Raw genomic sequence first — 22,013 nt, forward strand, 5'->3', positions numbered from 1 at the left:
CAAAGAAATCATCTGTGTCATAACAATGAAAATAACTCCAAAGTATTGTCATAAACACGCCTTTTTAATAGTCTTTCATCAATTTTCAGTTTTCATCAGTTACACTGTTCAGAAACCATATATTTCCCTTTAGGCAGGAGATTAATTGAACTGTGACCACCATCTATGTTACTCTATATTAGGCTGGTAGGAGGCAGAATTCAAGATAAGTTGTTCTTTGTTAAGTTTTTCCTTTGCAGGGATAGTGTATACCACATTAATGTTTATTCAATAGTCAAATGAACATCGGTTTGAACGGATTCAACTAAGGTTAATGAGTTGGAGTTATCAGTGGTTCTAGGAATCAACCATCCAACCTACTTGATGTTGAGGCAGATGTATACTACAGTTTCTAGGCTGCCCCATATCTCATTTTAAAGAAGTGAATAGTGCCAATGTTTCCTTAGCTAACATAATAGAAATAGTTGGGTTATATTAAGTTTTACAAATGTATGGATGTTGCATATATGTGCTGCATTATGTAATGTTTGTTTCTTGGAACTGGAATCCTTTGTATGAGATTTTTTGTGGAATTAATGTATGCACCATGCATAATAATTTGTGAATCATCTTTATTAATGTTATATATTTTAATTATATTTAGAGGTATACTGAATGATGGTGAAACAAATTCTCCTATAGCTAAAACAAAACCTCCTATTGCTAGCTGATCATTATATCGCACGTGTCAATGCCAAAGGTTGCTTCGGGAGATCTATTATCAACAATCAAACAAGGATAAATTGATATAATCATGATACTGGCAATTCTTAAACAGTTTTGCTGTCTGTACTTGCTGCCAATGCCACGCATGTGTGGTTCTAGTGTTTTGAGCACTCCATAGTTTTGCAGCCATCATTCTCTAACAGCTGAGATAGAATATTTATAATGTAACATGATAGTGGCCTCCAACAAAATGAATGGGATTCCTACTTCTGTTATCAATTTTATCTCTATTCAAATCAGAATATAACATACATCCAGTCTGTATGCTGTATGGTTTGAGTAAGGAAACCAAGCAGTATCCATTTATCCCAATTCTCAAATATGCTCTGTCTGAAATCTGCTCCAGGCACTGGGAAAGGGATCAGCTCTTTTCTAAGAGATGTGGGTGGCTCAGAGAAGAGCCTTTGGGCTGTTCAATTCTTTGCCTTTGCTGATTTCACTTTGGGCTAGGCCTTTGATTTAAAAAATGCTTTCTGGCAGTCTGGATGCAGCAGAGTGACGTCTGCACGGACCAGTGCCCATGCATAGGTGGCCATTTTGTGTTGGCAGAAGGCACAGTGGATTTTGCCTTAGTAATTGCTATCTTATAGAATCAAAGAATTTTACAGCACAAAGTCTATTCAGCCCTTCATACTGGTACTGACTTTTGAAAAGAGCCATTTGGTCTTAGTTCCCTGATCTTTCTCCATACTCTCAAAATTTTCTTTTTCAAATAATTTTCCTTTTAAAAGTCCTTCTCAATTCTCCTAGTGTACTCCATATCCTAACAGACCTCTACAAAAAAATCTCTCCCTTTGTTTTTTTTGTTTATTTTCATTCATTCTCAGGGCATGGGCATCACTAGCAAGGCCAACATTTATTTCTCATCCCAATCCCTGACTGACCTTGAGAAATTGGTGGCAGGCCCTCTTCTTGAACTGGTGCAGTTCGTGTGGTGAATGTCTTCCAATAACATTGTTAGCTAGAGATTTCGAGGTTTCTGACCCAGTGACAACAAAGTCAGGATGGTATGTGAGTTGGAGGGAACTTGGAGGTGATGGTTTTGCCATGAACCTGTTGTCCTTGTCCTTCTAAATGGTAGAGGTTGTGGTTTGGGAGGTGCTACTGAAGAAACGTGATGAGTTGCCACAGTTTATCCTGTCGGCAGTGGATGCTGCAGTCATGGTATGCCAATGTTTAAGGCTGTGAAAGTTTAAGCCAGTGGTTGGGGTGCCAAACCAAAGAACTGCTTTATCCTGGATGGTGTTGGCATCCTTGATTGCTGCTAGAGCTGCATGCAGGCAGGTAGAGAGTATTTCATGACACTGATGTGCCTTTTATGTGGTAGAGAGACTTTAGGGAGTCAGGAGGTGATCCATCCACAAAGGAATAGCTATCTTTTGACCTGCTCTAGTAGTCACTGCATTTATATGGCTGGTTTAGATCAGTTTCTGGTCACCAGGATGTTGATGGTGGGGTCTTGGCAATGCTATGCCATTGAATGCCAAGGGCATGTGGGTGTACTGTCCCTTATTGGAGACCACCATTAGCTGACACTTATGTGACAGAAATGTTTCTTGATGTTTTCCAAGTCTAGGCATGGGCTGCTTTCATACCTGAGGAATTGGTGAATCGAGCTGGACATTGTGGAATCACCAGTGAACAACCCAACCTCTGACCTTATGATGCAGGGGAAGTTGTTGATGGTGCAGCCAAAGACAGTTGGACATAGTAACTCTCGCAGCAATATCCTTGGGCTGAGATGATGGGCCTCCAATGACCACAGCAATCTTCATTGTGCAGATATGGCTCTAGTTAGTGGAACGTTTCCCCTCTTATCTCCATTGACTTGATATTTACTAGCATCCCTTGGTGTCACACTCAGTCAAATGCTGCCTTGATGTCAAGGGCAGTCAATCCCATCTCAGCTTGGGAATTCAACTTGTCCCCATGTTTGGACTAAGCCTGTAATGAAGTCTGGAGCTGAGCGGATATGGCTGAGCCCAAACTGGGCATAGATGAATTAGTAGTTGTTCATAACGGTAAATTTATGCCCTTTAGATACCAATTCGCTGCTCAAGCTTCTCTGTCCTTGTGAAATGAGGACATATTTAAAGATCCTCATTCCCAGTATCATCATTCAGCACCCTGTCCATTAAAAAACTTATTTCTAATTTAAGGTTACCAAAACTGGACACAATATTCTAACTGCAGCCTAACCAATGATTAGGGTTAGCATTATTTCTTTACTTTTTTTACCCTGTGCCTGTTTTAGAAAATCTACAATGCTAGAAGCTTTTTTTAAAAAGCAAAATAAAATGGCTTCATGTTATGTGGTAAATTGCAGGATTTTGCCCGTTTTAGATGTTGAATTCAACAAGGGAGGCCTACACTGTCAGAACTGCATGAGTAGGTAGTTTTCAACCAAAGATAAGGCCCATTGAAAATGAATAAATTGTGATAGTTTTCAATCAGAAAAATGCCCTGATTCTATTTGCAGTTTTATTGTGCTGCACAGATTGCACCACTCAAACAACAATTGAACTCTCACATTAATGCATTGTATCTGTCTAAGTTACCAAGAGGAAGTTGTTGATGATGCAGCTAAAGAAACTGGGGCCCTGGTGCATCAGTCTTAGTTTCTGTTCCTGCAAACTGGGGCTTTGATGTTACAGTAACGGGGTATTTTTGGATAGCATTGTCTCTATGATTATATTTCAAGAGATGTAGCAAATGTTATTTAAGTTTCCCGGAAAATAGGATCCCGGGTGAGACAGATTACCAGGAATAGCTATTTACAAGATAACCTTATCCAACAGATAGCACAAAAGTGCTTTGCAATGGAGTAGTCTGTATTTTGTTTTCACTGGGGACCTGGAACTGCCAAACCTACTCACCACTGAGTCATATCACTTTTAGAAAAGATAAATATTTTTCTACCCTTTGCAGGGAAGCATTGCAATGATACATACTGAAACATTTCCAGTACACAAGGTAAATTGAGAAGTATGGATCACCATTCTGTTTATTGGAATAGGCTCCCTGGCCTATTAAATATCATTGTTAAGAGAAGTTGCATGCCATAATCTGATGAAGCACAGCAGTCAGTCACTGCCTGGCTCATTTAATCTCTGCAAAGGTAATTCAAGAAAGAAAATGCTTTCAGGACATCCCAAAGTGGCTCAAAACCAACTGATTATTTTTGAAGTGCAGCTATTGTTGTTATGTAAGTAAATGCGAATAAAAGGAGATTACATTTAAATAGAGACTTGCACATCCTCAGGCCATCCCAAAGCACTTTACAACCAAATTGTTCCATGGTCAAATATGCAAAATGTGACAGTAATAATGTATATTTACTGTGCTGTGTGCATTTCTCTGCATCTTCTCTGTAACTCATATTTAAATAGATGTAATGCTTCTACATCTTCAACTTCTCTGTGCTGCCCATTTATCATAGGGCAGTTAATTAAATGGTGGAGTTTAATTGAGAAAAAAATTATGATTTGGTTTTTTAAATAAAAAGATGTAAAGTATAAATGATAACATGCATCTTGCTATTGTATATCAAGACCTGAATGAAAATTTCTGTTTAAAATGTCACCAGCGCAACAGTGTGGTATAAACAACAGGTTAATGGAAAATTTGAATCTGGTAAGAAAACATGCATGCCCACAATGACAGAAATGTACAATAACTTAATATAAACACATTAATGATGGAAACTATTTATAGTGACTATTTACATCTGAGATGTAACAACCAGTGCTGTGACTTTATATAGTTTACACTCTATAATGTTAACACGTGTAATGTTAATACTACAAACGATACACTTGATATTTAAGCAATATTTATTCCGTGTGTACTTTGGATGATGCAGGATTTGCTAACTGCATTACTTTCTCATCACTGAATTCACTTTTTAAAATTTGGCATCATTCACAAGAAGAAAGATAATTATTACTTGTATTCCTATCAGTTTGATTGTTTCATTCACTCTTACTATGCTTAAAAGGGACTTTCTCATGTTTGTATGATTCTGAACTTGAGTTAAGAACCTCATTTTGTGAATTAAAATATTTTTTTCCTATGTTAATGTCCATTTTACATGTGAAATTAAATATGGCTTTATATTTACAAAAATAAACAAGAGATAAATGAATATTCCATATTTCACATTAGCACAGATATTTATTTAAGTAAGTTTTGTGTTTTGAATAGATGTAGCCACTGCAATGAGTGAGACAGAAAACCAGACATGTACTTGACATACAAGAAAAAAAATGATGCTTTTAGTCAGAAGAACTGGCAACCTTTTTATTGTGCTGTTTATTGTATTCTCAGTGATGTCTTTAATATATGATACATCAGGCATGGAATGGAAGTTACATGATTGCCACTGTGTATCTCTTGATAGCATGTGTGCAGGAAGCATACATTTACAAATGTTCACATATTACATATTAAAATATTACACAGAAAACCAAACTAGACAAATATTTACAATTCCTTTAGGATTAAGACATTGCTCTTATTTTTTCACTAAAAATAGTCATTGCAAACAAAACGATGTAAGATTCAAGAGAAATACATAATAGGAGTTTTATCTTGTAGGACCCATTTCTGAGAAGACTGATAAAGCTTTTTAACCATCATTATAAGTCCGTCCCTCCGATCGTGGAGGGCCAGCTTGAGGATTACAGTGTGTCGAGAATTACAAGACATCAGGCAGGCTACTGTTCCGAGGGGGAGAAAGGTAACCTGACACGTAAAAATTAGGAGGGCTGACCAAGTGGCATAAAGGTTGTATGGAAGGAAGGGGGTTAAAAATGCTCATATCTTGTGAGTGTTGTTGTAGCAGAAGAGAGACATAAGAGAAAATCTCTATCAAAAACTTGACACTCACTTAAGTATTTTACAAAAGATGTGAAATGAAAATAGCGGTAAAATGTAAACAAAGGATTGAGGTGGAAACATCAGAAAATAGCTAATTACCAATGAAAAGCTGTTATAACAGAAAAAGCAGAGCTACCTGCAAGAATTGTCAGAAGTGTGGAACACACAGTGGAAAAGTAGTGAGACATTGAAAATAAGAGATCAAGCATGCTTGAAGGAGTTCTTAGAAATGATGCCATCTTTTCACAGGGCCTCAAGCAATGATGTAACAATAAGTCCTTCAAATGATCAGAATGAGAATAACAATGAAGCTTTGGCTACAATAGTGAATTTGATTTATATAAGGATTAATGGGGCATCTCCACAGCACGCAATGGCACATCTTCTTACTGTAGTAACTTTGGAACTTCAACCTAAAACCAGTAAAAAATACTTGTATTAGAAACACTTTTCAAATAATTGTATTAAATCAATTTGAACGTTACAGGTAATAAAGGTTTACGGTTAAAAACACGTACTGCTGAATTTATCTGCCAGGATTGCAAGGACAAATGTACTGAAGTGGAAACTGGGCAGATGTATATCTCTGTAATATGATTAGAAAGCCAAAAATAACGGGTGAGATTTTACTGGCCCCCCACCCTCAGATATTGGGCAGGAGGTGGGGCAGAGGCTGGTAAGATGCTGGGGAGCTGCGTCGGGAGGGGTCCCTGACACAGTCCTGCCACTGAGCCATTTTACCAGCAGCAGAAATGGCAGTGACAATTTAATTTAGGCAAGTAATGGCTCAACAGCTACTCATTGGTGGGGGTCATTGCATTAAGAGGCTCCATGGCCCAAGGACAGAGTCCCCACCAGCAAAGGCTGCCCCTGCAGTCCCAATGCCACCGCTGGATGGGTTATCCCTCTAACTGCTGGGGCCTGCCTGCCTTGCCCCAGCAGAGGACTTTTTTTTTCAAATCTCTGTGAGGATGCCTCAGAATGGAAATGCCCTCTTGTTCTCCTTGCTACCTCAGCAGCAGCCACCTTTCTCAGTAGAGCTACTAAGCTGTCAGCTCTTTCATTGGGCCAGCAGTGTGGAGGACCAACCTGTATCCACAATAGAAGCCGCCATTGGGAAGACTGTCACTGTGGACCCGCTGCTGCCCACACGGGCTCAGGGCCTGCATTTGGTCCCAATGACAGGACTTACCCGTGCCAGAAAAATCCTAGCCAATAATTCTACTTATGTGGGCAATAAAGCATATCTATGAGTGGGTATAGTCAGTAATCGCACTGAGGGGGTTAAGGTGGTGCGATAAATCATGAGTGTAAATTTCAAATAGCTTACTTCAGTATCTAAATCCAAAAGAGGCCAGTCTCTTGAAATTATTCTTGTATATTGGTTACTTTTTATAATTTTTTATAATTTTATAATAAATATGCTGAAATTGATAGGGCAATTTCATCCTGTTTTCAGTCTATTCTTTTTGCCATACATTAATGTACTGATAGATATCCACAGCCAGTTGCTTGAAGCAGTTGTTACAAGGTAGTATGCTCACTGAAGAATTTACAATTATGGAACTCAATCTGTTTAGCTCTCTTGAGCGTTGGAGTCTCCTTAAATCCTCTATCTGAAGTATGCAGTACAAGTTTCAATGCCCGTTTCTTGGGGTAAACGAGTGCCCCTGGGATGCAAGCAGGAAATTGAAGCAGGACAATCAGAATGCCCACTCCCACTTTTTTACCATTACTTCTTTACTTTTTATGGCTAATATGTGCAATGATAACATATCAGTTTCTTTGTGAGAGAACTCAATATGATCAAGTAGAAAGTCTTAAAATAGTTTTGTAATTAAGAAAAATTACCATTCATGTCTAATATGGTTTGTAATAGTTTTTTTTGCCAGCTAATCTTATAATTTCTAGATAATTGTGCTCCTTATAATCACTTGGATGGCCAACTGAAATCTATTGACTGACCATATTCATGCCTGTGCAGTTCAATCAAAGGGGATCGGGCTTTCTTGATTGTTGCTGCTGTTGTCATTGATGATGCTCCTAAAACAAATTCTTAATTTTGCTGCTGTTTACAGTACTTAACTTCAAAGTTATTTATTCTGTGTTGTAGATTGGATGTCATTTTGATCAGACATAAATATCTTCTGGTAATGTGTCCTAAAATTGCTACTTCTGCCTACCCTAGGAAATCTTTCCATGTTGAGCCTTCATTCCCAGCTCTATGGGCAGAATCTTTAGGCCCGACGCGCCAGCACGTAAAATGACACACGATGATATCGGGTGTGTGTCCTGACGTCATTGCGATATTTTGTTCAGCAGACTTGCGCCGGAATCAGCTGCATGCCCGCCGAAATGTTAAGGGCCTATTAAAGCCATTGACAAATTAATTAAAGTAGTTAAGAACACTGCCTGTCCAACGTTAAGGTTGGCGGGCAGGCAAAAAGCCCAAGTGGCCTTCACGTTTTTCAGAAAACCTTAGCCATGGGCCGGATAAGGTTTCCTGAAGCTTTTGTAAAATAAATAAATAAAATTTTCCACCTTTACAAACATGTCCCAACTCACGTGACACGGTCACATGAGGGGACATGATTCAATAAATTTTTAAACCAATTCTTCAATTATTTTCATATCCATTCAATCTCCCTGAGGCAGCTCCATGCCTCAGGGAGATTGAAGCGCTCTTTCACGCACATGCATATTACGCTGGGCAGGCCTTAATTGGTGCCTGCCCCCACTCAGCCCGCCCGCCATAGGAAAAATCCAGGCCGATGTCTTCACCACCCCACGCAATCCCGTCATTGCTTCTGTGTTGTCATAGTACTTCTCTGGAATCTAGCCTTTGATGAGACACAATTTCTTTTAGTTAAACATTGAAAGGACCAAAGACTTCGGGCTGAATTTTCTGTCCTGATGCTGAGTAAACTTGTGTCAGGAGGACAAAATGGGAGGCATGCAGATCTACATTTTTATACTTGCCCGCTGATTTCTGCTGCCCGCCATTTTCCCTGGGTCGGGAAATGTGGCAGGTCACCACCCGATGCTCACTTAAAGTGACACTGGGTTCACTATTTAAATGCCTGCTCCAAATTCAATTTTCCACGTCATTGCTATTTTCGTGGAGGCAGGTGGGTTCCATGCCAGCTAAGTCAGTTCATGAACCTTGGGGGAAGCCTGCTGTGGAGTTGGGAACCTTTTGACAAGTAAACTTAAAAGCTCTTGCTAACTTCAACTGTCACAACGTAATGGTGTATGACAGGTGTCAGGTTGAAAATACAATTGAGAACTGAGAGGAATATAGAAGGTGCAGAGGGGAGGTGACAAAGCATATTAGAGAAGTGAAGAGGGATTATGAGAAAAGACTGACAGCCAAAATAAAGGTTAGTCCCAAAGTCTTCTATAGGCATATAAGTAGTAAGGAGGTGGTAAAAGGAGGAGTAGGGCAGATTAGGGACCTAAAAGGGAATTTACACATGCACAAAGGAGTCATGGCTGAGATATTAAATGAATGCTTTGCATGCATCTTTACCAAGGAGTAGATGCTACCCAGGCCATGGTGACAAATGAGGAAACTCTGTTACTATGGGGAGGTGGTGGCATAGTGGTATTGTCACTTGTACTGGTGATCCAGGGTAATGCTCTGGGGATCCAGGTTCAAATCCTGCCATGGCAGATGGTGGAATTTGAATTCAATAAAACTCTGGAGCCTGATGAAACCATTGTTGATTGTTGTAAAAACCCATCTGGTTCACTAACACCCTAGGGGAGGAAATCTGCTGTCCTTATCTGGTCTGGCCTACATGTGACTCCAAACCTGCAGCAATGTGGTTGACTCTTAAATGCCCTCTGCATAAGGGAAAAGCAATAAATGCCCACATCCCATGAACAAATAAAAAAAAAAACTAGAAAGGTTCAAAATTGATAAGGAGGAAGTGTTGAATAGACTGTTGGTACTTAAAGTTGACAAGGTACTGGGACCAGATGAGATGCATCCAACGATATTGAAGGAAGTGAGAGTAGAAATTGCAGGGGTACTGGCCATTATCTTTTAGTCTTCCTTAGACTCAGGGGAGGTGCTAGAGGACTGGAGAATTGCAAACATTATGCCCTTGTTCAAAAAAGGTTGTAAGGATAAGCTCAGCAATTATAGACCAGTCAGTTTAACTTCAGTGATGGGCAAGATTCTAGAAACAATTATTTGGGATAGAATTAGTAGTCACATGGAAAAATATGGGTTGATAAGGAAGAGCCAGCATGGATTTCTGAAGGGGAAATTGTGTATAACTAACTTGCTGGAGTTTTTTTAAAGAGGTAACAGAAAAGGTCGACGAAGATAATGCTGTTGATGTGGTGTACATGGTTTGAAAAGGCATTTGACACAGTGCCACATAGCTGACTTTTGAGAAAAGTTATTGCTCATGGAATAAAAGGGACAATAACAACGTGGATACAAAATTGGCTGAAAAATAGGAAACAGAGAGTAATGGTCAATGGATGTTTCTCAGGCTGGAGGAAGGTTTATAGTGGGGTTCGCCAAGGATTGGTATTGGGACCCTTGCTTTTCCTAATCTATATTAACGATCTAGATCTTGGTGTGCAGGGGGCAATTTCAAAGCTTGTGGGTGATACGAAGCTTAGGAGTGTTGTAAACTGCAAGGAGGATGGTGTGGAACTTCAAGAGGACAAAGACAAGTTGGTGGAGTGGGCAGATAGGTGGCAGATGAAATTAAATGTGGAGAAGTGTGAGGTGATGCATTTTGGTAGGAAGAGCATGGACTGACAATATAAAATAAAGGGTGAAATTTTGAAGGGGGTGCAGGAGCATAAATACTTGGGTGTATATGTGCACAGATCATTGAAGGTGGCAGGGCAGGTGGAGAGAGCAGTTAATAAAGCATATAATATCCTGGGCTTTATTGATAAGGGCATAGAGTACAAGAGCAGGGAGATTATGTTGAATTTATAGAAGGCCCTCGTTAAACCTCAACTGGAATATTGTGTACAGCTCTGGGCACTGTATTCTAGGAAGGAGTAGATAGGGAGAAGCTGTTCCCACTCGTAAAAGGATCAAATACGAGAGGGCACAGATTTAAAGTGATTTGCAAAAGAGGCAAATGTGATGTGAGAAAAAACTTTTTCACACAACGAGTGGTTCGGGTCTGGAATGCATTGCCTGGAAGCGTGGTGGAGGCAGGTTCAATCGAGGCATTCAAGAGGGCATTAGATTATTATTTGAATAGAAACAATTTGCAGGGGTACGGGGAAAAGGCAGGGCAATGGCACTAGGTCATAATGCTCATTTGGAGAGCTGGTGCAGACAAGATGGGCCGAATGGCCTCCTTCTGTGCCGTTAAGATTCTGTGATTCTGTATGATTATTTAAGTAAGTTTTCAATCCAGTGATTGAGCTTAGGGCTCTGTCCTTAAAAGTAAGATACCATTAAATTGACTAGCACACTGTAAGGGCTCAGATGCATTGGAGTCATTATCCAGTGGATAAAGTTTTCTTTTGCATCCTACAATATGGAGAATCAGATATGAATCTACGTAAGTGATTCTGCAGTTTTATTTTCACATTGATTTACTTTCCCAACATCTACTAAGCTTTGAATCACTCTTTGGTATTCACAAGGCACAAAACCAATGAGCCATATAACACTGGCAAGACTTTGCAATGCTCATGGAAAAACAACTATCAGGCATTCAATATTCCCTTTAAAAACATTACCTCTCTTACGTTCTCATAAAATTGTCAATCAAATACAGCCAGTGAAAGTCCCATTGGATGAACATTTAATCAATTTAACACCTCTTAATATTGTCCAAATAAACACACAGGCCTTGAAAAACCACTTCTAAGAAAGGTAAAATTATTACAAGCTCATAAAATGTCAATCAAATAAAGTCAGCATACCCTTTCAAGCTGTTTAAACAACCCCCCATCAGGCTGAGTCCATTTGTGAGTCTTGGAGCTCAGCCAAGCATTCATACAGAGGCCACCTGGTAAAAGATGCTTGGCCTGTTTCTGTTAATACAGTTCATTTCCAAATACTTTGTGTAGAAGTACAGTTCCCAATCAATGTAATATACACTCTATCAGATGTGTGCTTTTACTGGCATTATCACAATAATGTTTGATTTTCCACATTTCAGTACCTTGTAATAGTAACATGATCTTGCCATATGGTATCCATGATGGATGAAAGGAGGCGCAGATGAAATTTGTTGCTGTACTTGATGTAGTAATGATAATATGACAAGTTTCACAACCATAAAGGAGAATTAAGATAACAAATGCATGATGTTGGGCTGCTCCCAAACTTTTTCTCCCTGTCTGCTAAAACATTTTGATCTTTCTTGGTTCTAGAATGTTGTAGTCCTAACTTTGATCTGCTCTTCTTTCATAAGTGGCTCATCATCGGGAGCACAGGATTTACCTTATAGAGTTTATCCTACAGATCCTCATTGGGGTCTGCTTAAAATACATTGTCAGCAGCAAAAACATGATTGAAAATGAAATTTTCTCTGATGCTCAAGGAGAAAAGGAATTGTCTCAGGTTTGTGACATATAAAAATAACATTTTGTGGCATTATCAATTATTTGTTTTAAAATAGAGCTCAAAAAGGCATGATGCAAGAAAGCAACACTGCTTGACCCACTGGAGATGTTAAGTGGTTCAGAAAGGGCATCATCCACACACATTTTTCAAGCATACCATCATGTAGTTGCCAAACAACCAAACATCATTTTGATTGTCCAGACATCTGATATTACGATGACAGTTTTCACAATCCAGGTTAGCTAACTATGTTCAATGCTTTTGGCAAGTCAAAAAAGACAGAGATCATGTTCCATTCAAACATTTTTCTTGCAGTTGACCTGCAACAAATAAGTTAACTCCGCTTCTCTCCCTCACTTTGTATTTAGTAGCAATAATTATGTTTTGGGACCTTGATGGACTATGCCATATTTCCAAGTTAAAGAAAGTAGAAGTGCAAGGGGTTGGAATATTAGATCTGGAGCTATGCAAAAAGACATGGAAGAGATTTTAACAGAGGTTTTTTCACCAGTGGTCTGTCTAAGGCAGACTCTGGCTTAATTCTTCTCCAAATCAATGTTTTGTTTTTCTCTCTTGAGTTCTCCAAAACAACCTCTCATTCTTCAGTTGCTCTAGAAACAATATTATTTCCTTCTCCTATGTTCTTTTTTACTTCTATCTGTCCTTCTAACACCTCATTCAACAAACATCCCAATCCCTCCCAGCAGTTGGCCAATCCATTTCATTTGCCTTATTTTTATAACATCAATAACATTATGTTCTTTGTGTATCATCAGCCACACTTCCTCATTATCTTTCTTGGCCATCCACTTTATTTTCTCCATGCAGCTGCAGGCTACTAGCTGGAGGTTACTAAAGACCCGAGACAATTTTTAAAATATTTAATTCATGCAATGTTGTCCAACTTTAAAACGTGCTTTAATGGTGTCAGAAAACATTACCTTTGATTGGATTTGATACCCAGATCATGCAAATGAAAACCATTTTCATTTTAATTTCTTTTTAAATTCACAATGGCTTCAAAATCTAAGTAAATCATAGAGACGCAGAATTATTTACATTACAGAAGAAGGCCAATTGACCCATCAATTCTAAGTTGGCTCACCATAGAGCATTCCAGTCAGTCCAATTTCCCCTCGTCTAAACCTGTAGCCTTGGAAGTTTATTTTCTTCAAGTGCCCATCCAATTCACTTTTGAAATCATTAGTCACCTTTGCTTCCACCAATCTGGTGGACAATGATTTCCAGGACATTGCCGCCTGCTGCTTAAAACGTTTTTTCTCACATTCCCCCTATATCTCTTTCCCAAAAGCTTAAATCTGTGTCCCCTACTCTATGTACCATTAACTAATGGGACCAGTTTTTCCTTGTCTATCTTATCCAAACCTTTCATAATGCTCTATCAAAACTCCCCTCAATCTCCTTTGCTCCAAGGGGAATAACCCCAGATTCCCCAATTGAACCTTGTAGCTAAAGTCCCCTATCCCTGGAACTATTCTGGTAAAGCTCTGCATCCTCTCAAGGACCGTCACACCCTTTCTAAAGTGTGGTGGCAGTGGAGTTTTTGAGAAACATGGGGTGAGATTTTCTGTTGCTACATTCCAAATGACAATCAATCATTCTGTGAGAAATTCCTATGGGGACATCAGCATTAAGACTCCTCTTCCACACTCGTATTGTAAGTATTCCTGCTTCATGCAGGAATTTTTGACTGTTGGCAGAAAGGGGAGAACTAAGTCAGGCTTCAAATGCTACTCCCCCTAACCATCTTATGTCTTTGTTTTATCTTCCCAAGCCAAGGAATTTTGCGGTCAGTGTACTTATTGTAACCATTAAACATGAAAGGATTACTTTAGAACGTATGTTAACATTATGTGTGGGTGGATCAAATGTCATAATCATGAAACGGCAAATCACAATCGATTATTCAGCAACAACAGTTAGCTTCCAAACTCTTCTCTGCAGCTACAATTAGAACTCATAATGGCCCTACTTAGAGTATATTCCCACAATGAATATATTCTGTGGCCTTAAATGCAAGAACCATCTAAATGCAACTCCACCTTAACAGCCAGTTATCCTTCAGGCAACATGTTTCATTCAATCAGAAAAGGCTATCAAGGCACAACCATTCCCTTTATTTTTAAAGAATACTTTGTGTGTTTCATAATAGAAATGATTCTGTTGTAAAGCAATGCATCTTAAGGCCATAAGACCATAAGATGTAGGAGCAGAAGTAGGCCATTTGGCCCATTGAGTCTACTCCGCCATTCAATGAGATCATGGCTGATCTGATAATCCTCGACTCCACCTTCCAGCCGTGTCTCCATAACCCTTGATTCCTTTACTGATTAAAAATCCGTCTATCTCAGCCTTGAATATACTTACCGACCCAGCCTCTACAGCCCTCTGTGGTAAAGAATTCCACAGATTGACTACCCTCTGAGAGAAGAAATTCCTCCTCATCTTTGTTTTCAATGGGAGACCCCTTACTCTGAGATTATGCTCTCTGGTCCTAGACTATTCCACTAGGGAAAACAACCTCTCAGCATCTACCCTGTCAAGCCCCCGAAGAATATTCTATGTTTCAATAAGGTTGCCTCTCATTCTTCTATACTCCAATGAGTACAGGCCCAACCAACTCAAACTCTCCTCATAAGAAAATCCCTCCTTACCCAGGATCAACCTAATGAACCTTCTCTGGACTGCTTCCAATGCCAGTACCTCTTTCCTAAGATAAGGGAACCAAAGCTGTTCACAATATTCTAGGTGTTGTCTAACTAGTGCCTTGTATAGTTTTAGCAAGACTTTCCTATTTTTACACTCCGTTCCCTTTGAAATAAAAGCCAACATTCCATTTGCCCTCCCTATTACCTGTTGAACTTATATGCTAGTCTTTTGGGATTCATGCACAAGGACTCCCAAATTCCTTTGTGCTGCAGCTTTCTGCAGCCTTTCTCCATTTAAATAATATTCAGCTCTTCTTTTCTTCTTGCCAAAGTGTATAACCTCACATTTTCCCACATTATATTCCATCTGCCAAGTTTTTGCCTACTCTCTTAACCTGTCTATATCCCTCTGTAGACTCTTTGTGTCATCCTTACCACTTGCCTTCCCATCTATTTTTGTGTCATTCGCAAACTTGGCGATAGTACATTCATTTCCCTCATCCAAGTCACTAATATATATTGTAAATAATCTTCCAATTTAACCGTGAGTAATGTGAAGTTAATGGAATTTTGTGAAGTGCCTTCAGAATATTTTCTACATTAAGGGTGCCATATAAATGCAGGTCATTGTTAGTTTTATTTTTATAACTTGATTGATAAAGCTATAGTTGCAAAAGCTCTAGTTATTCTAATGTTTCCCTCATTTAGAAATGTATTAGGCATTACTTAGGGCACAAACTCTTTTAAGACACTTCAGAAATATCAATGACAGATATCATTGTATAACTGATGGCAAATCCAAAGGTTTTTCTGAAAAAACAAAATGGATTGGAACTGCTTAAATTTGGAGACAAATGCATATAGATTTATACAAGTTTATTAAACCATCAGCCAAAATGGCAGGTTATCCATATGTAGAAGATTAAATAATATCCATGTTTTTGCAGCACTCTGTCAGAGATGCTAAACTTCAGTCCATTGATGCGCTTCTTTCTGTTTGTTAAGTTTAATTGGAAGAACTGCAAGAATGTTGTTTCTTAAATTACTTTCTTCATATCAGGGTTCAGATAAACCATACTGACACCCAGCTAAATGTCAGTTAAACTGAGGTTATCTTTTTCTCATTCCCGTTAACACCTTCAAGCCTCTGTCCTTGAGTCTATCAATCCTCCCTACTGCCATCTTAAGCTGTCAGGTCATGTGGATGATTAATATCTTGTTTTATCTCAAGCTCAGCTTCCTCCTCCATATCTGCTCATTTAATAAAACCTTTACCCATGAGGCTCGTGTAGAGCACAAACACCAGTGTGGACCAGTTGTCCGTTTCTGTGCTGTACATCCTAGGTAATTCCATGGAAAACCTCTTTCTTCCCATTGTTATGGCCTGTTTCTGCCCCCAGCTTTCCCCTTCTGCCTCTAAAACTCTGTCTAGCCAATGCCTTCATTACTCAAAGGCTTGACTTCTTTCTAGCTGGCTTCTTCATTACAGCCTTTCACAAGCTTGAATGCTGCAGACCCTTCGTTAAGCCCACACTCCCATCATGCCTAACTCTTCGAGCTCCACCAGCTCCCTGTCCCCCAGCAAGCCAACTTTAAAATTCTCACCCTTATTTCCAAACCTCTCCATGGCCATGTCTCAATCTATTGTAATGATTTCCTCTGCCTTATGTCTTCAGATGAAGATTCCAAGCTTCACTATGCCTCACTTCCACCTACTGCACATACAATGGCTGCTCATTCAGCAAGCACACTCCTGCCTTCTGTAATTCTCCACCAGCTTCCTCTTTCTTGCCACCTCCTTCCCTGTTTTCAAAACCATCCTCTAAATCCTCTTCTCTGTCCCTCCTCTTTCTATTCCTCTCCCCTGTCTGCATATTTATTGTCTTGTGCGTCTCATTCCTCTGACACTTCTTGCATTTATGGAGCTCGATAAAAATGCCATTGTTATTCTCACAGCAAAATCATTCATGATATAAATACATTGAATCAATTTTCAGAAGCTTTATAAGTTCTACCAAAATATGACTCTAAATTTGCTCCCTTGTTATTCTACATGGTTACAAATATTTTAAATTTATCAAATTATAATTCAAATTCACGAATGGGAAGCTCTGTCCCTAGATGTTGACTGCTAACTGGGGAAATGGTGGCATAGTGGTACTGTCATAGCTCAGGCTAAAGCGTTTGGGGGCATTGGTGCATAATCCCACCCTGGCAGCTGGTGGAATTTAAACTCAGTTATTAACTCTGGAGTTGAAAGCTAATCTCAGTAATGGTGGCTAAGCAACTATCATTGATTAGTGTAAAAACCCTTTTGGTTCACTAATGCCCTTCAGGAAAGAAAATCTGCTATACTTACCTAGCCTGGCTTACATGTGTGACTCCAAATCCACAGCAATGTGATTGATTTTTATCTGCTCTCAAAGGCAAATAGGAACAAGCAACAAATGCTGGTCTTGCCAACAACGCCAAATCCCGCAAAGGAATAGAAAAAAAAATCTCCATTTGTAAAATAATCATAGAACTTTGCGCATTACATTTGCTCAAGACAACCTCTGAGAAAATCTTTATAGTATAAAACATTGCATTTATCTCATACTTTATAAAACTTCAATTTGCATGCTCTGATGAATGAAAGGGTCACCTTTTCAAGTTCCATATTTATATATACTATCCAGACAATGCATTTATCATTTTACACTGCCTCCTAGAAATGCAAATGTAAGATCTACCAGTAGGCAACATAGGAAACTAATTATGTACCTTCCTTAAACTTTTCATAGTGCTCCCTCGAATGGCAGCCAGAAGCTGATCTCTTGAATTTTGTTCTTGAGCTGGTGGTCTATCTTCCAACTTTCTTTCAGATACAGGTGTCAAGGAATTTCTTAGCTTCTTGGTCTCTTCAAGTTCTTCTCCAGTCCTCTTACTTTGTAATTTATGGTTTTGTGTTACAGAGTTGGCTTTTTCAGGCAGGGCTGGGGGAGGAGGAGGTGGAGGAGCAGGTGGAGCATGAGTTGCAGCTGTCTTTGGGGTTGGTTTAGGGGATGACCATGGTGAACTTCTTGGGGAAGATTGCGGAGAAGGTTTGGGTGATTTTTGCATGCCAGGGGTCTTTGGAACTTCAAGCCCTTGCTTTTTGTCTCCTGCTTGGCCCTGTCTTTGCTCCTGTAAACGTTTTTGTCTTTGTTTATCCATGTTCCTACTTAGTAAGTTTGTCACAGTCATACGTGGCCCTGCCAACTCAAAATGGTAGCCCAGCTTGAGAAGAGTGGTATTTTCCTTTAAAAGTTTGGCAATATCCATCTCAACTTGTCCTCCAAATATATGACGCTGATTGTGGAATCTGAACTCCGTCAGGAAATTATTCTGTTGCAAAGCTCTCATGATGGCAATGACACCTTTGCCAGAGATGTAGTTGGATTCCAGGTTGAGGTTTGTTATGCTTTTGTTTATCCTTAGCACACCAGCAACAGCAAAAGCAACGTGGTCATCAGCATGAGTGTTGGCAAAGCTAAAGGTCTTCACGACAGTATTTTCTTTCAGCGCATCAGCAAAACGTATTAAGATATCATTGGTTATTCTCTCCGCATTATTTAAGTTCACTTCAGTTAATTCGGGATCATTGTTCCTTACTTTCTCTATTGGCTCATCATAAATGGTCGAAGTTGTTGCTTGTGTTTCTGAAGCTTTTGGCTGTTTTTTCTCCTCCAGATTTTGCGTGCTGGATGAATCTTTACATTGTGTTGAACAGCATTTGCTAGAGTTTGTCACAGAAGAGCTGGAGCAGTTTTCATTGTTCTTAATGTCTTTTGTCTCACTCTTTGTTTTGGAGTATTTTTCCTCTTTAATGGTTTCCTTTGGTGTTTCTTCTTTGGGTTTAATTAGCTTTTCTTCCTTTCCCTTTCCTTTCAGCTCCCTGCTCTTCTCTTTCTCCTCTTTATCTTTCCCTTTCACTTCTTTGCTCTTCAGCCTTTCCTCTTTCTCTTTGCCCTTGCTGTCTTTGATCTTTCCACTGTCCTCATATTTTTCCTTTTTTCCATTTTTCCCCTTCGTTTTGGCAGTTTCTTCACTTTTTTTCATATTTTCATTATCCAGCTCCTTAACTGCTTTATTTTCAAATTCATTAGATGTGGATTGTTTACATAATTCTTCTGGGGTTTGTCCATCCTAAAGGAAAGGAAATGGATATGTCAAAGATTAAGGAATTAATAAGTATTGCTATTAAACTTTTGCTGCTTACTAAAACTTTCTTTACTTTAAAATGACAAAAAAGTAATTGATGAAATTTAGAATGGTTTTTCTGACAATAAAGATGATATTCTGGCCTCAGATTTGACCATGGATCAGTTTTGGACAGTTGAGTTTTCAGTTCAATTTAAAATTCACAGTTGCAGCCCAAAACAGACCAGAATATTTTAATTGCTGGGCTTTGGTATAATCTCAATGTTAAGCTTGCAGCTGAATTGCTTGACCTGACCTGTAGCCATTAATGGTGGGCATGCCAGATACCTAATTAAAGCAGGAATGTACCTCTTGAGTAGATGTTTCATTCTTTTCTTTCTGAGGTGTTAGAAAAAGAATCATCTATGAAATTATTGACAGGCAAGCTTTATAGTTCTCTAAAGCCTTCCTGGAGTTGAAGAGGTGAGGATAACAAGACACTCTCAGGAGTGTCAGGAAGGATTTCCAAATACTCTGCTCACCAAGGATGGAAAGCTATTCCAGAGACTGTCGGCTCCAATTGTGCAGGATTTGGACACAGTGCAGGACCAGCTTCAATTAACTCACTAGTGTATTACTCTTCATTTATCCCTCTCTCCAGTGAACACGTAGCAAAAATCTTTCAATCTCCAACCCTTCCAAGCTCTCTCAACCCTCCATCACTTTCTTCACCACCAAACACAAAGCCACATTACACCACCTCTCATTCTCATCACAAACACACACTCATCTCTTCCTTGTTCTCTTCACGTCAACTACTAAGACCATTTTCCTTACTGCTAGGATTTACACAATCACCATGTTTACTTTACTTATATAGCCCCTTTAACATAGCAGATGGGGGAGGCAATAGCATAGTGGTATTGTCACTGGACCAGAGATCCAGGGTAGTGTTCTAGAGACCCGAGTTTGAATCCCACCATGGCAGATGGTGAAATTTGAATTCAATAACATTTTGGAATTAAAAGTTTGGCGATGACCATGAAACCATTGTTGAATGTCGTAAAAACCCATCTGGTTCACTAATCTACCAATTTAAATATATTTTTCAGGTTAAAATCAGGACCAGCTGGAATGGGGATAATAAGCAGATTCACCTGATTTTAACAGCTTACCCAGCACCCCATTCCTGCTGGGCAAATAGGGTTAAAATCAGGCTCCACCAGAGTCAGCCATTCTTTACAACAGGGAATGAATAGGCTTGTAACATCAACAACAACCTGCATTTATATAGCCCCTTTAACATAGCAGATGGTTGCAAATATTAGTAATAGTGTCATTATTGTTCTGTGGTCAATGGAAATCTGATCTTAATCAGTGCTCATTCAAATATTGGCTTGGCTCAGTTGGTTGCAGTTTTGAATAGAATTTCCCAACTTAGTCCCTGGCCAAATGACAGGACCATTTGCAGGTTGGGAACCTGAATGGTGAAGGAGTGGGCTTTGCCAAGGTTCTTTGACTGAGCCACGGCATTCGTATCCTGCCTCCGCGTTCCCCAGCTAATCAGGGAATGTGGGCAGGGTGGCATGTTGGATATGTCAATGGAAAGATTTCTAATTAAAGGGACCATGGCATGGGTTACAATGGTTCATCTGCACTTGGATTTTTGAGGCTGCAGCCACCCACAGGAATGGAGGGGAAACCTGGGAAGGCTGCTCCCAGGTCTCTCACTCTTACCTGGAGGTCCTGCTGCAGGATCTGAGGGGTCGCAGTGAGGTGAGCATTCACAAGGACATGAGGTCAGTGTCTCCAATCAAGCAGGCATGGATGGAAGTGGTTGACGAAGTCAGCAGCAAAAATGTGATCACTCCAACTTGGAGGTAGTGCACTGAGGACTTCCAGGATTTCAGGAGGGTAGGAAAGGTGAGTGACAGAACACTTTCAGGTGCCAAGGTGCACACTCTGCCTTGCCCAGCATTCACACTCCTCAGAACAACACATCTTGCAGCTCCACTCATTCCCCTCTCTCCAGGGCACCCCACATCCTCATCTTAACAGCCAACACTCACACTCACCATCAGCCTATTGCACTTTTGTACTTGTGTCATAGTCTCCGTATCCACGAATGTTGTCCTTTCCTCATCTCCATAGAAGACATTATGAACACTCACACCTCTCTCTTTTCTCTCCTTGTGGGATTTGACCCCACCCATCTTTAGTTTCAGAGGCAAACGTGCTAACACAAAGGCAAAGCTGACAAAAATACACAATGCCTGAATGCTGCTAACTACAGATTTAAAACAAGCCCCAAATAAACAACAACATAGGATTAGTGACCTCTGAATAAAATGATTCTCCATCATTTCTGTCCAACGGCATATACAACTACACCAGGATTTTAAAAGGATGCCACAGATGTATCTATTGAATCTGAAAAGATGGCTTTAGGTTTTGGCACTTTGTGTGCATTTAATGCAAATATAACTGAAACATAACTGAAGGTTAAGAACAAATTATGATGTAAGCTCTTAAAAAGTTCAGTACTTCTTCCGAGCTGAAAAATAATTTAAAATGTTTTAATGGCATCACTGTTTAGTTCTACACAACAATTAAACAGCACAGTTAAATTTTAATTAAATGTGCAGGCTTCTTTTAATTTTTATAGCCTTTTAAATTACACTGTAACCTCTCCAGTGTAAAAATCTATGTTTAAAAAAACAGTTGTCCAGAAAGTTTTTGAGCAGGCTCAAGCAACTCAGGGAATTAGCAATGCCCCCTCCAGGTTAGACCTGGCCTGTCCATCCTGCTACAGGAATGAGTGCTCAGACTCAGATGGTCACTACCTTTCCTATTTTTATAGACGTTGGCGTGATTTTGCCGTGCCCATAAGCAGCATAGTGGCGAGCACTGGAGAGGATCCATTCAGGTTGTCTGGCCTTCAGATGATGGGGTCTCAAATGGGAATCAAGTACCATCTCCAG

The 22,013-nt window shown here is 39.6% G+C and overlaps 2 protein-coding genes across 2 annotated transcripts in view; both read right to left on the reverse strand.

The window, feature by feature from the left end:
• Positions 1-22,013, reverse strand: part of LOC144683536 (peptidase inhibitor 16-like) — a 697,419-nt gene that overhangs the window by 544,562 nt on the left and 130,844 nt on the right. The gene's annotated exons all lie outside the window — the stretch shown is intronic.
• Positions 5,051-22,013, reverse strand: part of LOC144683533 (leiomodin-1-like) — a 50,171-nt gene continuing 33,208 nt past the window's right edge. Inside the window, exons 2-3 of the mRNA XM_078546620.1 lie at positions 17,635-19,038; positions 5,051-6,056 (exon numbers count right to left, since the gene is read on the reverse strand). Of these exons, the coding sequence (XP_078402746.1) occupies positions 6,030-6,056; positions 17,635-19,038 (1,431 nt within the window). The 3' untranslated portion in view covers positions 5,051-6,029. The remainder of the gene's footprint in view (positions 6,057-17,634; positions 19,039-22,013) is intronic.

The sequence above is a fragment of the Cetorhinus maximus genome, chromosome 8 (assembly GCF_964194155.1).
Source record: "Cetorhinus maximus chromosome 8, sCetMax3.hap1.1, whole genome shotgun sequence".
Lineage (NCBI taxonomy): Eukaryota > Metazoa > Chordata > Chondrichthyes > Lamniformes > Cetorhinidae > Cetorhinus > Cetorhinus maximus.